Source organism: Hemitrygon akajei, chromosome 5 (assembly GCF_048418815.1).
Source record: "Hemitrygon akajei chromosome 5, sHemAka1.3, whole genome shotgun sequence".
In the NCBI taxonomy this organism is placed as follows: Eukaryota; Metazoa; Chordata; class Chondrichthyes; order Myliobatiformes; family Dasyatidae; genus Hemitrygon; species Hemitrygon akajei.
In genome coordinates, this window is record NC_133128.1 from 38,654,232 (window position 1) to 38,671,874 (window position 17,643).

The window sequence follows — 17,643 nt, forward strand, 5'->3', positions numbered from 1 at the left end:
AAACAAGTAAATTGAATTTTGAAAGTGAAAGTTCCTTGAGGAAAATAGTTGGCTGGGACAAGTCTTATCCTTTTTTGGCCTTTGGACATAGTGATTGGAAATTGCTGAAGGGTGTAGGAATCTTTTAAATCTTGCATGAAGCTTTGGAATGTAACTACTCAATTCCTGGAATATAGTTTTAATATTTTAATTTAATTTTTCAATTTATTTTTCTTTTATTGTTCAGCTTTGAAATCTGAACAGAGCAATGTAGAAACTGTGCCTGATCCTGAGGATAGTCTGAAGATGCCTGCACCTTGTCTTGTTTCTGCTGCTTCTCCAACTGAATCCTGTGACTCTAAGGGTAGGAGTGAAGATGAATCTGAAACGGAGACTATCCAGGAGAAGGTAAATAGTATATAAATGTTATCTACTATCAACATAACCTGCATTCTCATTTTAAAACAACTATAGTTGAAAGTAGGTGAGTGGCTTGTTTTTCACCAAAGCTTGCCACTTCCAATATATTTGCAGTTAACTGATCAGCTGAAGAGTTGGGAAACGTAATGGCAAATTGAATTTAATCCAGTTAATTGCTAAATAATGCACTTTGGGAAGTCATGTAAGGGTAGGGTATACACAGTAAATAGAAAAGTCTAGGAACAGTGATGAACAAAAGGTTCATAGGGTAAAACTCCATTGATTACTTAAGTGGCTGCACAAGCAGATAGAGTAGTGAAGAAGATTATATGACTACTTGCATTTATGAGCCATGAGGTAAAATATAAAAGTAGGGTCATCTGATTATAACTTTTAAACATTGGTTTGGTTACATCTGGAGTATTATGTTTAGTCGCCAGAGTATAGGAAGGGTAAGATGTATTGGGGAGGGTTCAGAGGAAATTCAGCTCTGAATTTCAGAATTACCAGAATTGAAGCAATTCATTCATAAAGGGAAATTATAAGGGGCAATATAAAATTATTAGGAGGATAGATAAAGTAGGTCAGAACAATCTTTTTCCATCGGTTGGGTTATCTAACATTAGAGGGCATAGATGTAAGTTGAAAGGTAGGAAGTTCAGATGAATCTGAGACAGAACGTTTTGATGTAGGGTGGTTGGACCTGAAATTAACTGCCTGAGGGGATGGAGGCAAGCATTCTTACCACATTTAAGAAGTACTTGTATCACTAAGGCATAGAAGGCTAAGGACTAAATGTGAGTAAATGAGATCAGTATAGATATGCACAATGATGGGAGTGGATATGGTGGGCCAAGGAGCAATTCCTCATCTGTTCGACTATGATTAAATGTGGTAAAGTCAATGTGGCTGACACATTATGATGTATAAGATATTTTAATTATGATATACAAGACACTTTAATTTTGGTGAGAGAAATTATTATACGTTTTTAGTTTGTTCTAGTGTTGAAGGTTGTATATGGCTGTATAATTGTATATGGTTTCAGGTAGTACATGAAAATATCAAGCATTTTTTAATGTGTTGAACTGACTTGCTGAAGAGGTGTTATTATGAAATCAATGTTGTTGCAAAGGTGTAGCAGCCCTTCAGCTTCAACTACAATACTTCATTATTTTAGTAGTGATAATTATCCCATGGTAAAATATCTCCAAGTTAGCATGTTTTGTGACTTGAAGAGAAATTGTATAGGCTGCTGTTCCCTTCACATTTATACTCTTGGCTTTCTTTGTAGTAGATGTCACCAGACTGGAGAATGCAGTGGAAGTAAGGTTCCACTGTTATGTCCTGTTGCTAATCCCAATGAGCCACCATGCTTATGGTTGCATTGAAGGAAATAGAATATCTGTATTAGGAGTTTCAGCCAAGCAGACTGCCTTTTGTTCTGAAGGTGTTGAGCTTTTAAATTCTGTTCAATTAGCTGAATGAATATTGTTGGATTTGTTATTTGATTATTGTCTTCAAAAATGTTGTCTCCTAAACATCAAATAGCTGATAAATCTTTTCCTATCCATGGTGGTGATATACAACTGGTGGTATGCTTTAATGCATTAAGCTTACTCATTGTATTTTTCTCCATTGCCATTGAAGCCCAATGCTATTAGATATAGTCAAATAATTCTCTTGCTGCTCTTAGCTAACCTAACTCAACTTAATGATTGATGTTAACCACGTCTGATGGACAGTCCGCATCAGGCAATCTAAAATAAAAAGAAGGAAGCTTTTAGTTGTTACACTGTTGCATTCTACAGCTTTGATAGTGTAAGTGGGTTACTGTGGCACAGGAGACCCTCAGACCAATATGCTTGGCACTGAGGTGCTAATTATACTTAGCCTGCTTTGTTGGGGAGACTATATTAGTTATCAGCCTGACACCAGACCTCTGAAACAGATATTTTATTTCAAGTTCTGTAACAGGAGGAGTTTATCAGTTGGCTGGAGGAAAGATTCAATAAAGCCTTTTTGAAAAATTAATATCCCCACAGATTGTTGGGAATGTCTAGTCTATGACCATCAAAAGTAACAGGCAGGATAACACTGAAAACCTGATTCAAAGCACATTTATTATCAAAGAATTATACACCTTGAAATGAACTTAGTCCGTTCATTGAGAGATGGTGAAAGGGTTGTACCATATCACAAAATACGTACTCACACAACCCGTCAAGCACCTTGTGCCTCCTTATAACATATTCAGCAGCTTTCCATGTTGAATTTGAGGGGAAGCAAGTCATCCTCAATCTCAAGAGGGCTGCAAAAGAAAAGCAAGTGCCTGCCTCTTAGTAGGTTGACAAGTTGCTATTTAAATTCAACTTGATGAATAATTTTAGAATAAGAAAGTTACTGTTTGTGACCAAGTGTCAATGAAAACTGATTGTTATTGAAGGCAATTTTTTAGTTTACTGATAGATTTCATGAAAAATAATCTGAGAGACTTATCCAGTAGGATCCACGTGTGGCCTCAAACACTTCAATGTAGTTGATTCTTAAATGGCTTCTGAAATGGCTTAGTACCGTAGATTCCGGACTACAGAGCGCACCTGATTAAAAGCCGCAGGCTCTAATTTTAGAAATAAAATCAATTTTTTAATTGTAAAGGCCGCACCGGATTTTAGGCCGCACCGCTACTTTTAAATATACATACGTATCGGTAACACAAATTACGTTGCATATACTTTTTTACTGAACAGCACGAACAACATTCCAATATCTCCTAGCGACTGGTAAAAATATATATACTGCAGCCTACCAGGAAAAGTTATTGATCGACTTTAACTTAAAAGCAGCGTTTTCGCTCGGGTCTGACGCGCTTGCGTAACGCGATCGGGTCTAATCGGGTCTGACGCGCTTGCGTAACGCGATCGGGTCTAATCGGGTCTGATGCGCTCGGGTCTGACGCGCTTGCGTAACGCGATCGGGTCTAATCGGGTCTGACGCGCTTGCGTAACGCGATCGGGTCTAATCGGGTCTGACGCGCTCGGGTCTTGCTTTTCTTCGAGTATTTTCCATGTTGATGAGGGTGAGTACAAATGACTGATTTACAATAATTTAATTGTGAAAGTGCGCTTGATTTATCGTACAATTTCATTGGACCTCTGTGAACTACTCATCAATTTTATTGGTCTACTGTTACGAGGCAAAATGTTTACGAGGCGGCATGAAAAAAAACCATGTATTAGCCGCTCTGGATTATAGGCCGCAGAGTTCAAAGCTGTTCAAAATGTGGGAAAAAAGTAGCGGCTTATAATCCGGAATCTACGGTAAGTCATTCAGTTCAGGGGAAATTTGACATGACAATAAATGCTGAAGATTCAGTGGCATGCACATCCTGAAAATCAATAAAAATAGGCACTTGTATCACCATTTCTCTAAAAGACCATGAAATGCAGTTTCCCAATTTTTCTATCATCATTGCTATTCCTTTTTGAACCAGGAAAATATATAAAATGTATTTACTGGAATTGAATATTTACACAAATTAATTTGGAATCTAAACAATGCTCAAATTATATTGGTAATTAGCAGTTGTCTTGACACTTGCTTTTGAAATGCAGGATTCTGAACACATGTTTTGTATAAGGACTTCAGCACACCTCTGACTGGACCTCGATTTCTTGCTGTCATGTTAATTGAGTAAAGTTAAACTGATCTGAAATTTTTCTTTTTGAATTTTCATGTGGATTATATTGAAAACATGACACTGTTCTTAGATTAGGCAATTCCATAATATTGTTGTAATTAAAGTACCTGTACAATATAAATAATTTATACAAGTGTTGTGACTTTTCTAAAGTATGATTAGTTACTATTAAGTTAAGTTTTGGCCCACTGTTCTTATTAAGTTATTAGTTAAATGAACTACTAAGTGGGAATTAGTAAGCTATTAAATACTAAGTAAATTGTGTCTTTTGGGTTTAGTGACATAAATCTCTACTGCTGTCACATGTTTCTTCATTTTGTTTGCAGATTTCGAATGGAATGGTTAATGTTTATGTCAATACTGATGATGTGGATTTCAAGGTATCCTAATTATTTATTATAATCACTTCATTGAATTCTTAACTTTTTTTATCTTCTCTCCATAATAATAAACTTCCTAGTTATCATGCATGTCCTTCAACTCTATGATATAGGTTTTAGTTTCATTGTAGATTGATATGATAAAATTTGTTCACTGTGGACCCTTCGTGAAATTAGTAAAGTGATTTCAACTTGATGCAACTGGAATGAGTGCACCATCAAAGTGCCCATATTTTGTTACCCGTGGTCAGAGAGCTTGGTGATGTGAGGAGCAGTCATGCCACCAGTACGCAGTTTTCCATTTATTTTGAAGGTGGACTTATTTTACCATATAAAGTGCTGTGTAATCAAAAATAGATACTTAAGGTCAATCTCTTGATATGTGATGCAGAATATTAGCTATCAGTTTTATGTACTTAAAATTTCAAGAATGCTGAAGTCTGAGACATATTTCTGTTAAAGTTCTATTTTCCTTTCTGTAGGAGACTTTCAAAAGAATAGAAGCGGAGAGGACTGAATTGACTCGTTATATTGAAGATCTGCGTGACAGCTGCAAGCAGATAGAAAATGAAAGCTATCTTGAAATCAAAGGATGGAAACAAAGAATTCAAGAGCAAGAGAAAGAAAATGCAGTATGTCCCTAACACCCACCATTAATACAGAAATTATGATGAAAATACAATGGGTCTGACCACTGCCTTTGCTTTAACAGGGAAAACTAAGGGATACTTGTGCAGTCTTTCAATTTTTGATATCATTATAGATATTTTAATCCAGATTACATTGGGTACAACTTTGCTAAATAGTATTTCTGAAATAAAAGAGGGATAAAAAAAATCCTGCCTTAACAGGTACTGTAGTTGTCATCAGTAAAATAGTTCCAAATTAGGAAATATTTTTTGAGTAAATATGCAATATTGACCACACTTAATGGTTTAATTCTTTAGAATGAGATTCTTAATATCTTTAATATTAAAACACAGCAGTAGTTCAATAGTTCCATTTAATATCAGAGAATGTGTACAATATACAACCTGAAATTTTTGTTCTACACAGACATCCATGAAAATAGAAAAGTGCCCCAAAGAGTGACAGTAAAAACATTACAACCCCAAAAACCCCTCCCACGCACAAACAGCAGCGCAGCAACTCTCCTCCCAGTTATTTCAGCAAAAAAGCATCAGCGTCCTCACCCACCAAGCAAACAATAACAAAGTCCCAAGAAAAACCATGATCTGCAGTACAACAAAAAGTAATAATTCACAGGATAATTTGACATACCGCTCTGTGTGTGTGTGTGTGTGTGTGTGTCTCTCTCTCTCTCTCTCTCTCCCCCTCTCCCTCCTTCCCCCCTCTCTCTCTCCCCCCTTCACCCCCTCCCTCTCTCTCCCTCTCCATCTCCCTCACCCCCTCCCCCAAGGCAATGCTAAGATTTTGTGTCCTAATTCACCTAGGAGATACATTTCCTCAGTGAGTATAGAAATATCCTCTGTGAAATGTTCCAGCTTCAAAGTATGCATACAGAGAAGGGATATGATATTGAAACTGAAACTCTTGCCAAGCTTTAATCCATGGTACTTCCTGGGCTCTGAGCCCGTTGGTAAATGCCAGCATTTCTGAATGTAGTGATCATCAAATGCAGAAATTTCAAATATACGGATATACTCACAGTGCCTAATCTCTGTTTCCTCCATGGCTAAACGCACTGTGCAATTCACTAACATATATACTAGGAAATTGTCACTAAGATCATCAGCCCAATTGATCTTAATTGACGCTGTAGGGCTGTGATTTAGGAAGCAAAAGGAGGGTAATTTCTTTTATGAATCATTTCAATGCAGTTAGTTTATTTTTAATTATTCATAAGTGTTTTTAGATGTTTTAACTAGTTTTATGTGTTACTAAAAATGCAAAACAGAATTTTAAATGCTTTAATTAAACAGCTCAATTTTTATGCTTTTCATATCAAACAGATTTAACAATTAAATGATCTTCACTTTAATTACTGGCAAATCTTGAGGAATAACTTTATGTTCAAAGCTGAAATCAACACATTTTTGGATGTTGAAAGAATAAGCCAGTCTGAAGTCAGAACAGAAAATGGACAAGGCACAGGTCAATCATGATCTTACAGAATGGAAAAGCAGACTCAAGACATTATAGTCTAATTTATTTCTTTGTGTTTATTTGGCCTAATGATTTTTCAAAGCACAGCACTGTTAATTATTTTTGTAGTGCAGTTCATTTGTAATGCAATAGCAAATGTGTACATAAGCCCAGCAAATAGCTGTGAGAGAAATGACAGAGATGACATGGTTTGTTACTACTAGTTGAAGGGGTAATTTGGCCAGGATACCAAATTACCTTGGCTTTTCTCATAGAAGATAGACAGGACACCAATTTAGTGAGCTGGTATTCATTTACAGTTAGCTAGCAAGTTTGTGTGAAACCACCAGATGGAGTAGACATGTTAGTCTGTTCAAGTCTAACATGTCTACTCAGGCATACAACAAAGCAAAAATTAGTGGGAAGATAGAGGATTGGGAAATTTTTAAAAACCTACAGAAAGCAACTAAAAAAAATCAGAAGGGAAAAGAAATATGAAAGCAAGCTAGTAAATAATATTGAAGTGGATAGTAAAAGTTTTTTCAATATGCTAAAAATAAAAGAGAAATGAGAGTGGATGTAGGACTGCTAGAAAATGAGGCAGGAGAAATAATAACGGGAACAGGGAGATGGCTGATGAACTAAATGAGTACTTTGCGTCAATCTTCACTGTGGAAGACACTAGCAGTCTGCCTGATGATGTAGTGTGTGAAGGAAGAGAAGTGGGTGCAGTTACTGTTGTAAGAAAGAAGGTGCTGAAAAAGCTGAAGGACCTAAAGGTACATAAGTCACCCGGACTAGAGGAACTGCACCCTAGGGTTCTGAAAGAGGTAGCATTAGAGATTGTGGTGGCATTAGAAATGATCTTGCAAAAATCATTGGACTCTGACATGGTGCTGGACAACTGGAAAATTGCAAATGTCATTCCACTCTTTAAGAAAGGAGGAAGGCAACAGAAAGGAAATTATAGACCAGTTAGCCTGACCTCAGTGGATGGGAAGATGTTAGAGTCATTTGTTAAGGACGAGGTGATGGTGTATTTGGTGACACAGTACAAGATAGAACAAGGTCAGCATGATTTCCTTAAGGGAAAATCCTGCCTGACGAACTTGTTGGAATTCTTTGAGGACATTACAAGTAGGATAGATAAAGAGGACGCAGTGGATGTTGTATATTTGGACTTTCAGAAGGCCTTTGACAAGGTGCCACACATGAGGCTGCTTACCAAGCTAAGAGCCCATGATATTACAGGAAAGTTATTAACATGGTTAGAGCATTGACTGATTGGTAGGAGACAGTGAATGGGAATAACAGGATCCTTTTCTGGTTGGCTGCCAGTCCGTAGGGGTTGTTGTTGGGACCACTTCTTTTTATGCTGTATAAAATGATTTGGATGATGGAATGGATGACTTTGTTGCCAAGTTTGCAAATGATATAAAGATTGGTGGAGTGGCAGGTAGTGTTGAGGAAACAGGTAGGATACAGAAGAACTTAGACAGATTAGGAGAATGGTGAAGAAAGTGGCAAATGAAATACAATGTTGGAAAATGCGTGGTCATACACTTTGGTCGTAGAAATAAATGCACGGACTATTTTCTAAACGGAGAAAATACATGAATCTGAGATGCAAAGGGACTTGGGAGTCCTTGTGCAGAACTCCCTGAAGGTTAACTTGCAGGTTAAGTTGCTGGTCAGGAAGGTAAATGCCATGTTAGCACTCATTTCAAGAGGTCTAGAATACAAGAGCAAGGATGTGATGCTGAAGGCTTTATAAAGCACTGGTGAGGTCTCACCTTGAGTATTGTGAACAGTTGTGGGCCCCTCATCTTAGAAAAGATGTGCTGGCATTGGAGAGGGTCCAGAGGAGGCTCACAAGGATGATTCCAGGAATGAAAGGGTTATCCTACGAGGAACGTTTGATGGGTCTGTACTCGCTGGAATCCAGAAGGATGGCGGGGGGGGGATCTCATTGAAACCTTTTGAATGTTGAAAAGCCTAGACAGAGTAGATGTGGAAAGGATGTTTCCCAAGGTGGGAGAGTCTAGGACAAGAGCCTCAGGATAGAGGGGTGCTCTTTCAAAACAGAGATGCAGAGAAATTTCTTTAGCCAAAGGTGGTGAACTTGTGGAATTTGTTGCCACATGGAGCTGTGGAGGCCAAGTCGCTGGATGTATTTAAAGCAGGGTTCTTAATTGCACATGGCATCGACGGTTACAGGGAGAAGGCCAGGGACTGGAGTTGAGGAGGAGATTTAAAAAAAAATGATCAGCCATGATTGAATGGCGGAGCACACTCAATGGGCTAGATGGCCTCATTCTGCTGCTATGTCTTATGGTCTTAAGTCTTAGTACGTAACTAGGTGTGGGTGCATCTGACCTCTCTCACAATCATAAATGGACTTTCATCCTTTGATAGAAAGACTGTGTCCACAACCTGCACCTCTGTTGAAGCTGAGCTTCATTTTACAATTCAGAAGCATAACTAATCTATTAGTACTATATATATTTTTTTTAAATCATTTAAATTATAGGACTAAACACATTATCTTAAAATATAAAAACAATTTATCTATGAATTCTTGATCTACAAGTCCGGCATCCTTTCATATGAATGGGCATTTGGAAACTACACAAGATCTGGCTGGCATTGGATCATGGGTTCAGAACATAACCAGGTCTTACCTGATATGATAGGAATTTGGGTGCAGCCTGCGTGGTTTGGCCCACTGAGTAACTTAAGGTTGAATATTTTGCTTCTCCCCCTCCATGTGTGGGAAGCAAGCCTGCTGTGTTGTTGGGTCATCTTGGGACCCTACAGCTCCTTGTGTTGCTTGTTGGTAGTTTAGTTAATTTTTTTCTCCTCCATTTGATATTACTGTTAATGTAAATAACTTGCTCATTGTTACTGCAGCCCTACATGTATTTATTTAAGAGATAAATGGATTTTCTTTTCTCCATGTGCAGGGCATCCAGCAAGAAATTAATATTGTCCACCATCAATTCCAGGAAGAATCTAACAGGATGGATCAGGAACAAATAAATCATCAAACACAATTACAGAAAGTCATGGAATTAATTAGAGTTAAAAAAGCTCAATGTGAAAGGTACCATAATTGTTTATATCCAGAATAGCCATGCATGCATTATGAGTGTTCTTCTAACTTTGACTCCCTCTTTCCCTCCCTGTCTCTGCACCCTCTGCTACCCCTAACACGCCCAATTTATACTGGGTTATGGATTCATTTGTAGGCCTGCAGCAGAAGCCCATACTTTTCTAAAGTAGAAAATATGCTGTCAGATCACATGGTTTGAGCTACATTTATTTGAAATTCATAATTACACAGGAGCAGAAAGACTGCAGCTGTGACTTGATAAAAGATAATGGAAAAATCTCACTTCCAAAACACAGAAGTTCCCACAACTGAAAGGGTAGAATAGAGAAAACAAATAGCAATTATACTCTTTTCAAGAATTTCATTGAAACACTGAATCAAAGAAGTTGTGTTTTATTAATCAGCACTTCACAGACCAACATTGGATTAGTTATGACTGCTTTTTAATCGATGCTTTACACATCAAATAGTTTTATACAGATGTATTATATGTGAATTGAGATTTGTTTTGCTGTGGATAGTCCTCATGTGCCTTTTTACCTCTCCTGGAATTATACAATGACTGTGTTTGAAGCTAAATTGCATCTTTGCTTGATTTTGTTCAAAGTTCCAGAAAATAGGAGAAACCGGTATCATTTCTGGGGTTTTTTCTTGCCTATTTTAAATCATTCACAGTAGACTAAACAGAACTTTTTTTGTTACATTAGTTAAACATTAATCTAAGCAGATTGCTAGTCTATCTGTATTCTTTATCTTGGTAATTAATTAAAAGTTTTATATCCTCCTTTATGCACCACACATATTGCATATCCCAACTATTTCAGCACACAAGGTTTCCTGAGAAAACTAACTATAAGCACAGTATGGACAAATCAGTTTGAGAAGCCATTGATGAGCAGGATAGATTCCAAATGGAAGGTCTCAATTAAAATTATTGGTCCAAATTTTGTAGCAGGTGATAAAGAGCTAGTTCTTTCCAACAACCTCCAAAGAAATATTATACTTAACTCACACAAGTAACACAGTGGGAATTTGTGGAGAGAAGGTAACTCCAGACCTTATGGCAAGATTGCATGTGTTTGCAAGCATTCTATCTTACAAATGATTTTAAATATGAGGGTGGTGTAAAGCTGGCTGAGATAGAACAGGGTCAAGCCATAACTCCTTAGTTAGCTGCAAAAGCTTACAAAAACTATAAATGAATGCCTCTCATGTTCCAAAGCATTCAGAAGGTACTTCAAGTCTGTTTGAAACAGTTTTCAAAACCTTTTGAAAGAGCAGGGCATTTCAGCTCAACACTTCCATGCTTTCACATGTTGCTGTATAATTTCCACAGAAATTACAGTGATCTTTCTTAGTTTCACTCAAATGTTTTTAACATCAGGTTATCCATTATTTTGTTTAAATTATATAAACTGTTTCTGATTTGAAAGTTGACATATAAATTGATGATGAAGATATAGATATCTAAAGTGTACAATTATTCAAGCTATTAATACCAGAAAAAGTATATCACCAATTATTTTTCAAAAGAAAAAATATATCACAAATAATTATTCTCAAGAGTTGATACTTGCCACTAATACAATTATGAATCCTCAAGGAATGTGACTTCAAAAGAAGACCAACTTTTAACATTTTTGTTCATTCACTCATGGAATAAATGTCTTACTGGCAAAACCACCATTTATTGACACCTCCAAAATCAATTTCTTGATACGTTAGAGAGCAGCTAAGAGTTATTAATGGTCATACCGGGTAAAGATAGCTCATTTTATTCACTACAAGTTAATAATGAATCACATGGGTTTAATATATTTCATTCTAACATTGTAATTTCATGCTGATTGAACTTTTTTCCAGTAACTAGAGGCAAAAATGTTACAAAGTTTTCCAAAATTTCTGAGAGAGTTGTCTATTTGCTGTCCTGCTCCAGAAATGGAGAAGGTTGAATGTTCAAAGATGCTCCTCAGAAAGCATTGGACATGTTATTGAAACTTTGTCACAAACTTTGTCAAATGGATTTTCTGTCACGAACTTTGTCAAATGGATTTCTGTCCATTTGGTATCCTAGATACAAATGTTCAATATTTCACTTTTGTTCAGATATTTCAGAATTCCCATGTTGTTTTCTTTGGGACTTCTTATATGATTTCTTTTTTGTCAAGGTATGTAAAATCATTGAATGACAAGAATGAGGAACTGCTGAAACTAAAAAAAGAACTGGAAAATGAACAGTAAGTATTCTATAAAGCATTTTAGTTTTGAATATTTGACTACATTGAATTTAAAGGGGCAGGAATGAAAGTTTAGGCTCAGTCACGAACACAATCTATTTCCACCCCCACCCCCACATACACAAACTATAAATAATAAAAAGACTGACAGCTTCATTTCTCAGAAGTGGAATCAAATGTAAAATAAGAACTTTGAACATTTTGCATTAAGAGCTGAGAAAGGGCAAAAGATCTTGTTGCACTTAAGATAATAAGTTTCTTGAAACAGAGGGTCCCTTCTTATACTTCATATTTTGGTGAGGACTGGAGGGAGAAAAGTTACAACATGACTGGTGAGAAGCATGTCACTTTAAAAGTGCAATTATCCATGCCTAATAATAATTGTTGCTATAATTATAATTTTGTTTACACTTTCAGAGGAATATTTTAAACAAGAAAATAACTCTCTGTTGGAATAGCATTTCTTTTAAAATAGTGGATCAGAATTTCTTATTTTGGTAGTCATTTCTGTATTCAGAGTTGTTTCCCACCAGTGTCTCAGTTCAGAGTTTTGCTTTCAGATGCACAAAATACAATGCCAGATGAGCTGGCAATTGTGCTGTCAATTCCCGTGATTTCTGTTGAATTTACTCTTGTATTTCTGACCAGTGACAGATTATGATGGTCTGAAATTAATCAATTTTAATGTCTATCAGAAGGTCTAAACTTCTGACACCTAATGTCATACAGATGTTAGTGGATAAATGTGGTAGCGTGTGTTGATATAAATTAAGAAATAGCATAGGAAAAAGAATCAACATGTATCTAAAACACGTCATTGTCTTGTCTAATACCTCCTAGTAGGGTGGATGCAGCTTCATATTTGTTTAATAATACATGTGTTAGGTTACAATTATAGTTGAATCTTCATTTTGACTTCATACTAGACTGATCTTTGAACTGTACAAAGAGCTTTTAAATAACAAGACCGGGAACCTTTTACACTGCAGTCCAGCAGATCTATTTAATCTGTCATGTCCCTTGTGGCATTCACTTTCCATGAGTAATATTTGAGTTACCTACTTTTTATTTTGCAACAATCCACTTGCAGATTTGTCAAGCAATGTCTTAAGTGCATTTGACATTTTCACAGGGAAAAATGGTGCTATGAACAGCGAAAGCTGGATGTAGAGATTTCAAATGCACAACAGACTGAAACAGAGAATATTAAAAAAGCAATCAGTCAAGAGGTAAGATGTCTCTGGATAGGTTTCCACAGATTTATTGATGACTACTTATTGATAGTTAATATTTAATATTAATATTATTCTTTGGTTTAAACCAATATGTCTGCAGAGAATTAGATGCATATTTTGACTTGTATTGCAACTTTTGTTTTTGTTTCTTGAAATTTAATTTAATTTTATAATTATGTGATTTTTGACTCGTTAATGACCATTTGTTTCAAATTTGTTGAGCATAATGAAACAAATCATTTGCTTCATGAATAAATGTTTTTGCAACACTTCTCTTTTAAGTGTATTGCATGTAACAAATTGTAACTGTTACTTTGCAAAAAAAGAAAGTGTCAAGATTTTTTGTAGAAATGCTGCTTTATATGTGGAAGTGCAGCCAGAGAGTTATTGGCTGTTGCGCTCTCATCAATCAAGTAGCTGAAACTTAGCAATTATTTTATTGTGTGAGATAACACCATCTGCTTTTAAAATGAAATTATCTTCATCTTGTATATATACTGCATTTGGGTAGGAATCCATGATTGGCATTATGTCTTAAAATGCCGCAAAACAGAATGTCAGTTAACAAGACCTAAATCATTTGTTCTGAGAAGGTGCCATATGCTAAAACCATTTTTAGTAGTTGAACAGCTTTCCATGATTAATCAAGCCAAAGTAAGGATTCCCTTGTTGTATTCTCCACAGCAATTTGATATTCTTCACATACATGAGCATTTGGATTATAATTTATAATGTGTGGTATCTGTTTATGTGTGGGCAGGTTGTTGGAGAAAATACCGAGAGGCAGGATTTATGACCATTTGGAGAGACATAACCTGATTAGGGATAGTCAGCATGGCTTTGTCAAGGGGAGGTCGCACCCTATGAGCCTGATTGAATTCTTTGAGGATGTAACAAAACACATTGATGAAGTTAGAGCAGTGGATGTAGTGTATGTGGATTTCAATAAGGTGTTTGATAAGGTTTCCTCTGCAAGGCTCATTCAGAAAGTAAGGAGGCACAGGACGCGAGAAGACCTTGCTTTGTGGATCCAGAATTGGCTTGCCCACAGAAGGCAAAGGGTGGTTGTAGATGGTTCGTATTCTACATGGAGGACGGTGACCAGTGGTGTTCCGCAGGATACTGTTCTGGGGCACCTCCTCTTTGTGATGAGGAAGTAGAAGGCCATGCTAGTAAGTTTGCTGATGACACAAAAGTTAGGGGTTTTGTGGATAGTCTGGAGGGTTGTCAGAGGTTACAGTGAGACATCGATAAGATGCAGAATTGTGCTGAGAAGTGGCAGATGGAGTTCAAAACAGGTATGTGTGAAGTGGTTCATTTGGTAGGTCAAATTTAAAGACAGAATGTAATATTAATGGTGAGATTCTTGGCAGTGTGGAGGATCAGAGAGATCTTGGGGTCCATATCCATAGGACATTCAAAGCTGCTGCGCAGATTGACAGTGTTGTTAAAAAGGTGTATGGTGTGTTGGCCTTCATCAACCATGGGATTGAGTTCAAGAGTCAAGAGGTAATGTTACAACTACATAAAACCTTAATTAGACCCCTGTTGGAGTACTGTGTTCAGTTCTGGTCACCTCACTACAGAAAGGATGTGGATACTATAGAGAGAGTGCAGAGGAGCTTTACAAGGATGTTACCTGGATTGGGGAGCATGCCGTCTGAGAATAGGTTGAGTGAACTTGGCCTTTTCTCCTTGTAGCGATGGATGATGAGAGGTGACCTGATAGAGCTGTATAAGATGATAAGAGGCATTGATCATGTGGATAGCCAGGTGCTTTTTCTCAGGGTTAAAATGGCTAACACGAGGGCGCATAGTTTTAAGGTGCTTGGAAGTAGGTACAGGGGGGTTAGTGGAGAATGGAATAACAAGAGGGAGACTACCCGGGTGGAATATGAGGTGTTGTTTTCCAATTCTGTTTAGCCTCAACATGGCAACAGAGGAGGCTTTGTGTCAGGCATGTCTGTGGGAATGGGAAGTGAAATTAAAATGGCTGGCCTCTGGAGATCCTGGCTGGCAAGGCAGATGGAGCAAAAGTGTTCGGTGTCTTCAGATTAATAACCATTTGATATGAAGGTCATCAAAACACTAGCCCTGCCTCCCTCCATACATCCACAGCACACGTTCCCTTTCCTGCTCTTTACAATTCAAAATATATCTATTTTCTGTTTTTTTTTCCTAGTTCTGGTGAAAAGTCATCAACATGAAACTTAAATCTGTATTACTTCCTGCAGGTGCCATCTGACAAGCTAAATACGTAGTTACTTATGGTACACTTTGCTGTTGGTACCAGTATTACAAGATTTTACATTCTTAATGTTGATCAACAAAGAGTTCTAAAATTGCAATTACAGTAGACTCTATTTTCATAGAAGTACTTAATAGATTAACCAAGCCATATCCTGCTTATTTGCTGTCTTATTGATTTGTATTTAGATTTTGTGAAAGTTAGATTAATATTAAAGAACTACAGAATTTAAAGATTATTTCTGTGGCAGTGTCTTTTGCTGGAGATGCGCAGAGATTTCTTACTCAGTAACCTGGAGGAAGCTGTGTTGGAGACGGAACATCAGCTCAGCATGCTCATGGATAAGACAAAGGGGTACCTTAGTTTTAATTGCTTCTATTGAAGTTATTTATTACTTTATATAACTGTATGGAAATATACTCTTTGACTTATTAATCCTTTCTTATCAAATTAACAAATGATAGTGTGGCATATAACTCTCCAGTTAATTAGGAATAGCATTTCTGTTCAACCAACACACACAAAGTGCAGGGGGAACTCAGCAGGCCAGGGAGCATCTATCAAAAAGAGTACAGTCGATGTTTCAGGCCGAGACCCTTCAGCAAGACACTTTGTTCCTTTAAAGGCAGTTAGCTAAGCTATAGACAAACCACCTGTTACCAACGTCCAGGTCAGACAAATTTTTCAAAAGGGGCCCACAAACTATTGTTTCAGTTGCACGCCATAAACACCTCTTTCTCAGCCATTCACAGGGAAATCTGCAGATGCTGGAAATTCAAGCAACACACACAAAATGCTGGTGGAACACAGCAGGCCAGGCAGCATCTATAAGGAGAAGCACTGTCGACGTTTCAGGCTGAGACCCTTTGAAGGGTCTCAGCCCGAAACGTTGACAGTGCTTCTCCTTATAGATACTGCTTGGCCTGCTGTATTCCACCAGCATTTTGTGTGTGTTTCTCAGCCTTTGCTTAAATAGTAAAGGGCACATTTGAACACTTAATGTTTGATTAAAGAAGCTTGAAAAATGGTGTGAGGCTATTGAGGTTGTAAGCTGGTCTTGTGTTTTACATAAACATGTCCTTTATTAAATTCCAGGCCAATTGCTGATCCATCACATATTCAAGCTACTGTGAACAAATGGGATGCCACTGCTGCTGATCTCAGAAGCAAGATTGAATATATAAAGGTAAACACAAATTGAAGTTTCTTTTCTTGTTTCTTGGAGTACTATTACTATTTTGTAAATGTAACTGACATAAGGTATTTCAAATCTATTCAATTTGTCTTTCTAAAACTATCAACTTTATATTAATGACTTATCATTTATGTGAGTAATCTTGTTACAATCATTGTTAGAAAAATAAATCCAGGCTACATAAACAGAATCACACTTGCTACTAAATCTTTAACCTATATACATATCTTATCAGGGAGTAATATACCACAGAACCAACAGTTGCACGATATATTTTTGATTTTATTGGCTGTCCTTCACATTTTTCTATTATCCAGAAAAAACATTTTTTTATCTTTAATGTCACGATGTACATTTGTAGTGGAAAAATAAGAGGTAATGGAAAAGCTTGTGGTGCTCTGGAAAAGGAATAAGGAAACAAGATTAATTTGGTTGCATTTCCAAAAAGGCAACAACCATTATTGAATGGATAGTTTCTTCTGTGCACTACTATTTAATGAAAACTGTTGTTGAAGATGTTAGTATTTTCAGGACACCAAAAACCAAATCAGTGTTCATAGAAAAAAGAAATATCAAGCTGTTTCCCAATTCTGACAGACTGAGAGCATCAGCTGTTTTCTTTTTTTTTTACACACCACATCAAATATCTTCTATGTCTAACAGATTTTTTGAAGGATTTATAGTTTTAAAAGAGGACATTCCTGATGCAGTTAATTTGTGAATATACTGTAAGCAATAATATTGACATGGCATGGCAAGGAGTTAGGAGGATAAATTATACATTAACTATCATAGAAAAGGTTTGAAGCCTAATAGGCAAACTGTCAGTTTCATAACAAGAATGTGACTAGGAATTCTTTGTACCAGAGGGCCGCATTCTTGCAGGCTGGTGGTATCTTCAAAGTATCTAAGCCCTTAACAGTTTATTGGAGAATCGGTGGACCAATCGATTCATGATTCATTAGCAGGAGCAAATAAAAGTAAAGCAGGTTCAAGGCAGAGCGGCCATTGTGTGAAGGGACCAGTTTAGG

General features: G+C 36.9%; 1 protein-coding gene across 4 annotated transcripts in view; it reads left to right on the plus strand.

Moving 5' to 3' along the window:
• LOC140727650 (E3 ubiquitin-protein ligase DZIP3-like) overlaps positions 1–17,643 on the plus strand; it is a 107,662-nt gene that overhangs the window by 64,809 nt on the left and 25,210 nt on the right. For 3 of the 4 annotated variants that reach the window (XM_073045267.1, XM_073045266.1, XM_073045270.1), the window contains 8 exons: positions 227–387; positions 4,426–4,479; positions 4,962–5,111; positions 9,549–9,688; positions 11,866–11,934; positions 13,067–13,163; positions 15,668–15,771; positions 16,513–16,603. In XM_073045267.1, the coding sequence (XP_072901368.1) occupies positions 227–387; positions 4,426–4,479; positions 4,962–5,111; positions 9,549–9,688; positions 11,866–11,934; positions 13,067–13,163; positions 15,668–15,771; positions 16,513–16,603 (866 nt within the window). The remainder of the gene's footprint in view (positions 1–226; positions 388–4,425; positions 4,480–4,961; positions 5,112–9,548; positions 9,689–11,865; positions 11,935–13,066; positions 13,164–15,667; positions 15,772–16,512; positions 16,604–17,643) is intronic. The other variant, XM_073045268.1, reaches the window with a different exon arrangement.